This window comes from Chelonia mydas, chromosome 3 (assembly GCF_015237465.2).
Source record: "Chelonia mydas isolate rCheMyd1 chromosome 3, rCheMyd1.pri.v2, whole genome shotgun sequence".
Lineage (NCBI taxonomy): Eukaryota > Metazoa > Chordata > Testudines > Cheloniidae > Chelonia > Chelonia mydas.
The window spans coordinates 36,842,015-36,852,881 of record NC_057851.1 but is presented as its reverse complement, the minus strand read 5'-3'; the positions used below and the strand labels follow the sequence as shown (position 1 = coordinate 36,852,881).

Genomic DNA, 10,867 nt, shown 5'->3' with positions numbered 1-10,867 from the left:
TTGAGAATCTCTGCTTTTTATTTTATTTGTCAACCATTTTCAAGCCCTCATGGCTGCAAAGAGAAGCTGGAGGACATGAATTGAATGCACCCTAGCGGCTTAGACACCAGCAGGCAAATGAAGAGTTCCCCAGAGGAATTTTTTTGGAAGATCTCATTATTTTGAAGCCAATCTCATGAGTTTGGTGGGGCCCAGCTCATGGTTTTGGAATGCTTGGGCTGGAGATACCGTGAAAGTTTGTCTGCACTCGTAGCGCTAGATAATCACTTCAGGGCTGCTTCTCACTTCAGGCTGGGAGATTCTGCCTCAGTCACAGGGGTTTTATGAGTTCCCACAAGGAGGGGGAAAACGTCCCTTGCCTAGGGGCTTGAGAGTCATAAAGCTCGGAAAAGAGCTGGGGTTTTCCTGGGAAATCGGATGCCCTCTCTCCTGCCTTATTCTGAGCTCAGCAGCTCAGCCCCCTGGGGTGGTTGCCCCATCCTATCTCCTGATGTAAGTACGGCATTGACAGGTCACAGGCGAGAGGGAGATTGCAGGAGGGCAGCCCCATTCTGACCTAGAGACGACATCAGCGCCTGCCTGTTGCCAGAGCAGCAAGCTGCAGTCAGGTGTAGCCTGGGTACTTGTTGCTGGTTTGAGAGTATCTGTGGTTCTTAGTGTCTGAGCCCTACGAAATGAGTTCACTCCTCCTATATTTCAACTGGGCCTCCTGCCTAACGATCATGAGATGCACGGTGCTGTTTCTTGCCTTTCATGCTGTGATCAGCCTCGCCACATCGGAGGTAAGTGAGAATCCTTGAGAGATGGAAAGGCTGGACTGATGCCAGCTGAATGCAGAACCAAACATAAGTATTTTTAAATCAGCAGGCTCGGATCATCTACACCAAAGAGTCCTCAAAGAGCTGGTTCACGAGGTTATTGGCCCAGTGACATTAATTTTTAACAAATTTAGGATTACTGAGGGAATTCCAGAAGGCTAGAATTGTGCTCATGTTTTGTCAATATTCAAAAAGGTACGGGAGGTTGACCCGGCTTATTATAGGCCAGTTAGCCTGAAATAATGGGCAAAGCGATACAGGATTCAATCGCTAAAGAATTAAAGGACAGGCAGTCACACAGAGAGTTCTGGAGAGTTTGTTTGGCAAATGGGGCCCATTCAAACAAAATGAATGTTCACACAGCCCAAAACAGAGTGATACATCTAGAAAAGGGAGGGCATAGTCAGCTTTGGATTGAACTAGCTTTAGTTTTGTATCATCTGCCATCATCATATTTAAAGCAGGTGAACAATGTTTTATGGAAAATGGGTCATGTCAAAGATAGATGTGACAAACTTAGACTTTTGTAAGGTGTTGTTTTTCACAAGGCAAGATGGGTCCATTATGATCTTCTAGTCTGACCCTCCTGCATAGCACAGGCCAAAGATCTTCCCCACCGTAATTCCTAGAGCATACTTTTTATCAAAATATCCAATCTTGATTTTAAAAATTGCCAGCGATGGAGAATCAATCCACAAGGACCTTGGGAAATTGTTCCAATGGTTAATTACTCTCACTGTTAAAAATGTACGCCTTATTTCCAGTCTGAATTTGTCTAGTTTCAAGTTCCAGCCGTTGGACCATGTTAGACCTTTCTCTGCTAGATTGAAGAGCCCATTTGTAATTATTTGTTCCCCATGTCGGTATTTATAGCCTTTTAATCAAACCACCTCTTTAAGTGACATTGACTGAGCTCCTAAAGTCTATCACTAGGACTCGATACAGGATGAAATTTTCTGGCTTGTGTGATACACAAGGTCAGACAAGATGATCGAATGGTCCCTTCTAGCCTTAAATGCTATGAATCTATGAATGATTTTACACCTCTAGCATGTTCCCTCTTGAAATAGTCCCAGTCTTTTCAATCTCTCTGTGTATAGAGGAGTCTTTCCAGGCCTTTCATCATTTTGGACCCTCCTATTAAAACTCATGACAGGGTGCTCCACCCTTCCCCACTGCCCCCGGAAGGGGAGGTTAAAGTGCTTTGGAAGGCAGGGAAAGTATCTTCCATACCCCAAAGGGATGGTCCCTGATGACAGCTGGGTCTGGGGTAGAAGCACCTTAAAAGGAAGATTTTGAGACTTGGGAGAAGTCCTTGTTCACAGAAAGAAGCGCACTCAGTCTGGGCCTGGGTTGAGAATACTTGTGCTACAGAAAGGACCCAGAGCTGAGCAGAGTGATGCTCTCTCAACTCAGGGTGCTTGGTCCTCTTAGCACTGTCATAACAGTCCCGGTCAACAAGGGACACTTTGTTGTGAGTTAATGCCTCAAGAGGGTGAAATAAGACCTGCAGTGGGTATGTAGCGAAGTGTTTGAACCCTGAAGTTGGCAGACCTTCATCAGCCCCGTGGGGGCTGGCAGGTGTGGTGCCAAGAGTGGGATCTACAAGGTACCATATCCCAATGACTGCTGCTGTGGTGGGCAGAGAACCAGACCCAGGAACAGCATTGCTATTCCTTTGACAAATGGCATCTCGGCAGCCTCGGGGGGCATGGATCAATGTTCACATTGCACTCCCTGACCCCAGCAGTACCCAGGCTGGGCCGGGGAAGCCAATGATCCAACCAACAGACCAAACCATCTGAATACCTTTCAAAATCTAGCCCTAAGTGTTTTGCTGTATTGGGGTCTATGCCAGTACTAGTAGGTGTCCTCATTCCTAATGGATTTAGTTTAGCTTTAAAATAAAAAGGGGGCAAAATAATCTGACTTTGTCTTATTGAACTTGAAGAAACACATTACTTTCAGTAAACATGTTCCAAGCCAGAGAGTGTGCCCTCTTATATAGAATGAAAAAATTGTTAAAAACCGACTCCTACTTGTTTTTGGAGGGTTGTGTTTTCTTCTCCTCCTCCTCTTGTCAAGTTCCCAGACAGAGCCGAATCAAGTGTCTGTGGGCAAATTCACCTCAAGCTCAGTTCATTAACCAGTTTTGCATTTGGAATGATGTTAACTTCAAATTCTATTGCATTTAGGGTTCTTTAGCAAATTTAGGGCACAGTCCTAGCTGCCCCCCTTTGAAAAGGCACATAATGCCCCAGAATTGCCATGATTCAAATACAGCGAAAGCTGGGCTACTGGAAGGATGGCAGGTGGACGTCATACTCCTCATGCACCTTTTAGCATTATTCCACAGTGACTCTCCCTGTAGCACTGAGAAGAGATCAGGGCACGCTGGAGGTGAAGCTTGCCCCTGCAAGCTACATGAATCCAATGACCAAATTCCTCTTTTTAGCCCAAAGTCTGCAGTAGTTAGTAGAGCAGCTATCCCTTGGCTGTATCTTAGACTCCTTGTCATTGAACGTGGAGCATTCTCACAAAACCTCCACTGAAATCTTCCAGGCAAAGCATGTTGATTCAGGCTTTCCACCACAAATAAAAATTTAGTCCCAAGTTACGTACACATATAGAAAGCTGAAACCAGCAAAAACTATCTGAATTAACGATGTAATTATTTTAGGTTTGTCAGCAAGTAGGCTTTTAGGTTACATTTATTGTTCCATCACTTCATAAATCCATTCCTATTACAATCAACACAATCACCACTTTCCGTTTAATTCTCTGGGGGATGCCCTTATGGTTAAAAAACACTTTTTTAAAAAAAATAATTTGAAAACCATTTTTTATTATTCTTTTATGTACTTCCCTCACTCTAAAACTTAAAATTTCCTTCATAACATTACATGAAAAGGTTATCTAAAGGAAAAGTAATCAACGTAGGTAAGGCTTGATAATCCCATGGGGGGAAAAAATGCTGGAATATTTGTGTTATTTACATTTTATAACATTTGGAAAAAAAATCACATTTGTCTCAGTTTGTAGTCATTAATTTATACGACTAAATTATTTTTCTTAAACATATTGCTATTTACCTTTAAGAGACCTTTTAATAGAGAAGGCTTAAAACCATGTGCTGCTTCAATTATACTTAGAATTCTAAAGTGTATTTTGAGAGTTTCCTGGAACTGAAAAAAAGCTAAGAAGATTCCAATTTTTAAAAAATACCTACTTTATTGATTTGGCACTTATTCTCTTCCAATGTGCACATATCCACACTTTAGGAAAAAAAGCCACTGTGCTTTCATATTAATTGATTTTTAACAAAGAAAATATCCAGCTTCTATCCACTTAAAAGTATGCAAACTATTGTATCATTATGGTGATATTCAACTTCCTCAATGCTAAAACTGTCATTTTTACTTATCAAAGTTTTTATATTGGCATGTGTGTTACTCTGTTCAGGATTGCAGTATGCTATTTATTATGCTCCAACACTGTTGTCTTGCTGTACAAGACAAAGTGAGACATGTCCCTGATGCTGAAGGGCCCAGCCCTTATAAGGTGATCTGTGTGGGTGGACTCTTGGGCCTGCACAAGCTTCCCTGATTTTGGTTCGGCTCCACAAAGGTGCAGAGAACTGTCCCCACTGATCAGCTTGCAAGATCAGCGCCTAAAAAGACAAATAGAGTACAGGATGCTTGGAAACAGAAAGAGATCCTTATTTTTGCCCTGTTATATTTATTTATAACTTAAGAGAACTGCTCTATGAATTCTCTTCTATGTCTAAGTTCAGAAATAGCAGTTTTGTTTGTAACGGCTGATCCCATGAAAATTTCATACAGTTTTAGAAAAACTATTTTTCATTTTCCTAATCTCACATTAAAAGGACAGATTGTGCAAATTTATTAATTAGATTAAGGGTGAATTATAACCATTTACAACACTGAACACGTTTTGTTGCAAATGGCGGACTTCTTACTTATGAAGTCCTAGTATGGCAAACAACCAGTACCTCTTTTCACAAAATCCTACTTTTTCCACTGGAGGGGCAAGAGTTTTTACACAGCTATACTTGATCTCTCAATAGTCAGTCTTATTGTATAGAGGATCAAGGAAATTATCTGCAGCCAAATCACTGAACATGTTTACCACAATCTAAATACACTTGTGATACAAACTTGGGCCCATGTCCCTCAAAAGCTTATGCACATGCTTAGCTTTACTCCTATGAGTAATCTCACTGGCATTAAGGGGACTACTAAAGTGATTAAAGTTAAGCTTATATGTGTGTGTAAACTTGGGATCTTAGTATTATTTGGCTTATGCAGATTAATATTCAGTCTTTAATGTTAATATGTTCTTTGGAAGTCTGTACCAGATCATCTTTTCAGTTATACTGCATTCGGCTCTGGCCCAATAACTAGGTTTTTAGCCACAGTGGAACAGTCATTGGGTGACAGAGAATATGACTGTAGTACTGTGATTAGAGCACCAACCTGGGAAGTGGAAAATCTTGCACCCAGTCACCCTCCTCCATTCAAACATCATGTATCCACAGTGGAACATTTTAGGAGATTGAGAGAGACCCACATCACAATATCCCATAGCTCATTGATTACAGCACCTTCTTGAGGTGTGGGAGACCACCTAATCCAATCTTTTCCTCCTCTGGCAGAGAGGGGAATTGAACCTGGCTCTCTCCCATCCCAGGTGAGTGCTCTTTCCACTGTGCTAAAAGTTATCAAGTAGGCAGCGCCCCATTTGTATGGAACACTAGAGGCCTCCAACTCATTTCTGCAAAAAAATGCTGTAGGCTCCTAAGCCACCTGATTCCAGATGGGTTCCTTGTCACGGCTTGCTAAGCAAAGACAGGCACTATCTCTGACAGACAGCTGGGTCTTAGGACACACCACTCTTGTCAGCATTTGCCATTGCTAGCTTAGGCGACTCCCTGCCTAGTGTGCTATCTTTGAAGATCACATTCTTGGGTGCCTAGCTCTTCCCATACATCATATATGAAGCTTAAATGCTATCTCAGCTTTGTGGGTCCCGCTGCTCCTGTTGCCTACAGTTAGGCACTGTGATGCTGTGTGGCAAATGTCTAAGTCCCTTTTGGGATCCCATCTAAAGAGCTCAGTCATTACAAAGCATGTTTTCTAATCCTTTAAATCATTCTTGTGGCTCTCCTGTGAGCCCCTTCCAATATATCAATTGTCTTCTTGAACTGTAGACACCAGAACTGGACACAGTATGCCAGCAGTGGTCGCACCAGTGCCAGATACAGAAGTAAAACAGCCTCCCTACTTTTACTTGAGATTCTCCAGGATCACAATAGTCCTTTTGGCCAGTGTTGCAGTGGGCACTCATGTTCGGCTGATTATCCACCATGACCGCCAAATCTTTTTCAGAACCCATCTTGACCACCATGTCTCAGCTTAAATTTACAGGAGTGAGAGTTAGAAAAAAACCAATCCTTTTTATTTGTAAACTGATTCTGTAAAAGTTGCTTATTAACATACACCTGGTGGGATGCACCAGATCCACAACACTTTTTTTACAGTTGTTTTTCAATGTATTGACACTTTAATTTCATAATAAAGCACTGTAAGCACAGATGGGGTATAATCCTGCACCCACTGAAATCCGTACCAAAGCTCCAATTAACTTTACATGGATATCAAATCAGACCCTTAATGAGCAGCCTGTAAAATAAGTATATAATTTATAGACTAGTGATTATTGAGCAGAAGATATGAAAGTCTAATCTAGCAGAGGCTAAAACATTGGCTCAGCACAAAACAAATTACTGTATCGTAAAGAGCATGAAGGTTTTTTAAGATCAGCTTTTTTCTGTTTGCATGGCCATATTCATATCACATGTAAACAATGACCATTTGTAGCTGACAAGCCCAGAGTATAAGACGGGGGTGGGTGGGAAAGAGAGTACCATATATATATATGTATATTAATAAAATGGAAGGAATGGTTACATAAAGTGTTATTAAAAATAAATCAATTAATATTCACTTTTTCTTTTCTTTTTCTGCTCTTCTTTTTTGCTGTAGGTTCTTCAATTCAGTCATTACATTCAATGTTTTATAAACCCAGGTAATCTGAAAAAGTAAATATATTTACATATAATGTGGACACATTAAATTTATAATCTGCTTTATTAAAAATATAAACTTAAATTAAACACATACCACTATTATTATAGCATTCAACAGCAAGGGAGCTGAAAATACTAGGGAAATAAACATCCCTCTTGAATCGAAATATTGGTATTTAGAAAATAACCTGAAATAAATAAAACACGTGTTACTCAGCATACTTCATACATTACATTTCAATAAAAAATAATTCCTGTACATGTATGCTCTGCCTGTATGCATACTGTAACCAATTCTACCCTTTCACTTCTGCACAATATTTCTGTTAATGTGGTAGAATTGAGGGTATATGTACACTGCAATTAAAAACCTGCAGCTAGCCTGTGCCAGCTGACTCGGGATGTTTATCTTCCGTGTAGATGTTTGGGCTCGGCTGCAGCCTGGGCTCAAGGACCCTCCCACCTTGGATCCTAAAGGATAGGCTGCAAACTGAGCCCCAACATCTACATCGCAACTGAGGGTATGTCTCTGCAATTAAAATCCTGCAGCTGGCCTGTGACAGCTGACTTGGGCTATCACATTAACTCCCTAGCCTAAGCCTCGCAAGCCCAAGTCAGCTTGCATGGGCCAGCTGTGGGTACGCAACTGCAGTGTAGACATACCCAAAGTGATTAATAGATACAACTTCCTCTTTGAAAATTGTCTGTGCACATTCACATTAGGAAGCTATGCTTATGCATCAGAAAGAAAACACACACTTACATTTATGAAATAGCCCTTCTTTTGTAGACACCAATTTCAATTATTCCTGATATTTGAATACATGAAGTATTTAAGCATTAGGGCCAGAATTTTCAAGCATTCATGTCTTAAGTTTGGCACACATATCAATAGTTAGATGTCTAAATAAAAACACCTAATTTTCAGGGTGATGCACACCTATAGCTCTCATAAGTCATGGGAAGATATAGATGCTCAGTATCTCTGAAAAAAATCAGGCCAATTTTTTTTAGGTGTCTAAATACAGATTAAGAGCCAGATTTTTAAAGGCATATAGGCACCTAGAGAGGCAGATAAGCATCTAATGGGATTCTAAAAAGCAATTAGGTGTCTAACTCCATTGATTTCAGCGGCAATTAGGTATTTGTGCACTTTTGAAAATTCCACCAGCTACCCATGTGCAACTTTGTGCCTAAATACCCTTAAAAATCTGGCCCTACGTGCTTAGTTTTAGGCACCCAAGTTTGACCTCAGTAAGTCATACCTCCCACTTCGCCCAGGCTTGATTCAGACATATAAACAGACAAGTTTTATCACAACTTGCTGTTCCAGAATTATGTCTCTTGAGTAGAGACCAATCATGCAAAAATTTCAGTGTTCTTGCACAAATAAAAATATGGATGAATTTCATGACCAAAAGCAAAAATACCTTCCACCTCCTCTCAAAAAAAAAAAAAACCTAACCTTGTTTTCACTTGTTACTTAAAAGGGTTTTCACACGTTTTCTGGGGTTAGTTTGAACTAAAACAAAAACCAAATAATCTGAATCTGTAATGTTATTTTTAAAGATGGTCAAACAAGCATAAAAACGATCCATTTTCTCCCTTAAGGATAAGAGTTAGGTATACAGTACTAAACAAAATATAATACTTAGCACATATTGCATTATAATTTTAATGTTCATTTTTTTTTTTTTTGTTAACTAATGAAACCATTCATTATCCTACTTTCCACTGTTGAGGGATGTGACACTTCATTTAGAAATTGCCTTTGAGGACTGTACAGAAAAATCAGCATTCCCAATAAAAGCAAAATTTAAATATGAAAATAAAAGTTAATGTAATTACCTCCAATTCATAGCAGCCAGTTCATTGATATATTCAGCACAATACACCAAGGCAACTGGATCACAGAAGGAAACTAATATTAGGTTGAACATTTCTTGACAAATGCACAGCTGGTGATCAGTTCCGAGTCTATACACATTTTTTATATATATATATATATATATATATATATATATATATATATATAGTAACCCCTCACTTAAAGTCGTACTGGTTAACGTTGTTGCGTTGCTGATCAATTAGAGAACATGCTCATTTAAACTTCTGTGTTCTGACAAGGCTACCATACAGTAAACAGTTTAAAAAACCACAGAGTCCCCATTCTTCCCAAGACTACCTCCTTGCTATTCAACTTTGTCATCTTCAATGCGGCCAATATAGACACGAAGTACATACAAACCACTTAACTGCTAAATAATTCTCAACCACAAAACCACCCTAAAATAAGCAAAGCCAAGTCTTCAACAAGACCAAAAGATTTAAACTATTTTTTTGAGTTGCTAGTTCAAGCTGTTTGGGAAACAGGGCACAAATAAATCAGGCTTATTATAGTAAAAAGGGGGAAGTTTATATATACATACATACATACACACACACACTGTTGAGTGGTATATTACATTACTAAGTGGTGTGTGATCGTATATAATAACAAATGAACATAAACAAAATTATAATCACTAGTGTGCAATAGAGGAGGTGTATAATGATATATATAACTTTAAAGATATGGATGCCTATTTCAAACTGAAACACAAACTCAGGTAAGTTATTAATTCTCTACTCACCCATGCAGAGAAAATGCCCTATCTGCAGGTGGTAGCGCTGGAATGAAAAGCAAGTGATCAGAAAGCAGAGGATGTGGAAAACTGTGAGTCCCAACAGCCATGGTTCAGACCAGTCTGTCTGCTGCAGACAAAACATAAAATCAACTAAGAAACTTTTACGAAATAGAACAAACTTTCATCTTACCTGTACCCACGCTAACTTTGTTACTCTAGGCTTACGTATTAACAGTATAGCGATCTTAGACGGTTTACGTGTGTCCCTGGCAAACCTGGAATTTTACTTTACTCTTCTAAATTACTGACATCAGAAAAGCTCAGCCTTGGAACGCAGATTAAGAAAACGATTTAACACGAAAGCAGACAGCCCCAACTTAAAGCTTCCTTTAAAGAAGGAAACAAACACAATGAAGTAAAACAGCCTGGTCTGTGACATTACGGACACTTACACGTGTGAGTCACTTCACCATCACCAGTGTTTGCAAAGTAGGGCCTCGGATACATTCGGAGGCCAGGGACACCCATGACTGGGCCTGTGTGAGGAGGGGTTGGACAGCTTCACTCTCTCATGCCCAGAGAGCCCTTTCTGCCGCCAGAATACGGGAGAGAGCCCAATAACGCCCGGTACGTCACGTACCGGAGGTACCGGATTACTGCCCCAAAGGCAGCCGAATTCCCCCTATTCCACAGACTGAGGTACCAGAGCCCAACAGTTCCCCCCAACGGGGCCCCGTTAATACCCCCCTCACCGCCCCTCACCCACCGGCTCCCCGCAGATCTCCCGCCTCCCCCGGCCTCACCCATCCATCGCCCCGCCCCACGGCCCCTCCCTCCCGTGCTTGATGAAGATCCCCCACCCCCGCGCGCGCGCTCTCTCCCCTCGCCAGGGTGGGCGGGGGAAGTTACCGCCAGTATCGCGGGGAGGCCGGTAGGCACGCGCTGCGGCGGCTCCATCTCTGCCGAGGCCGCCTCCCTTCATTCTCGCGAGAAGTTAAGGGGGAAATCCCGCGAGATAGGACGGGGAAGCGACGTTAGGGCTCGCGGCCTTTCACAGCACATATAGGGCAAGACAGCGAGCGCGCGCGATAGGGGGATAGCGGGTGTTGGTGTTTTCTGCGCAGCCTCGTTCCCGGCTCGGCAGGTGTCTGTTGGGGGGAGGGGGGTCACCCTTCTGCACTTACACAGCGCAGCCAAGCTACCCTGGTGCCCCATTCTCGCAGGGCTGCCAGGGGGTGCAGGGCAGGGACGCTCTGGGGGGCGTTCCCGCGATCCTTGCTGCCTGCCTGGCGCTGGAGCAGGGTGGGGAGTTG

The 10,867-nt window shown here is 41.7% G+C and overlaps 1 protein-coding gene across 7 annotated transcripts; it reads right to left on the bottom strand.

Moving 5' to 3' along the window:
• Positions 1-2,603: 2,603 nt before the first annotated feature.
• TMEM18 (transmembrane protein 18) lies at positions 2,604-10,619 on the bottom strand. Of its 7 annotated transcripts, XR_005224585.2 has the most exons (7): positions 10,464-10,618; positions 9,561-9,681; positions 8,776-8,830; positions 7,022-7,115; positions 6,846-6,931; positions 6,123-6,252; positions 3,529-4,488 (listed from the first exon to the last, which is right to left on the bottom strand). XR_005224585.2 is itself a non-coding variant. In XM_027818035.3 (6 exons), exons 1-6 carry the CDS (start codon positions 10,509-10,511, stop codon positions 2,899-2,901), a joined length of 432 nt encoding a protein of 143 aa, XP_027673836.2. In that variant the 5' UTR covers positions 10,512-10,608; the 3' UTR covers positions 2,604-2,898. The 7 variants fall into 7 exon arrangements, 5 of the variants coding, with proteins under 5 accessions (XP_027673836.2, XP_037750088.1, XP_037750090.1 ...); XM_027818035.3 differs by lacking the exons at positions 3,529-4,488; positions 6,123-6,252 and adding an exon at positions 2,604-2,929 and having other exon boundaries at positions 9,561-9,678; positions 10,464-10,608; XM_037894160.2 differs by lacking the exons at positions 3,529-4,488; positions 6,123-6,252 and adding an exon at positions 2,605-2,929 and having other exon boundaries at positions 10,464-10,619.
• Positions 10,620-10,867: the final 248 nt, after the last annotated feature.

Coding starts and splice junctions, on each gene's coding strand:
- TMEM18 (XM_037894160.2), bottom strand. CDS start 10,511: ATGGAGCCGCCGCAGCGCGTGCCTACCGGCCTCCCCGCGATACTGGCG. Junction 7,116..8,775: donor CTGGCTGCTATGAATTGGAG/GTAATTACATTA, acceptor TATTTATTTCAG/GTTATTTTCTAAATACCAAT. Junction 6,932..7,021: donor TGAATGCTATAATAATAGTG/GTATGTGTTTAA, acceptor TTACTTTTTCAG/ATTACCTGGGTTTATAAAAC.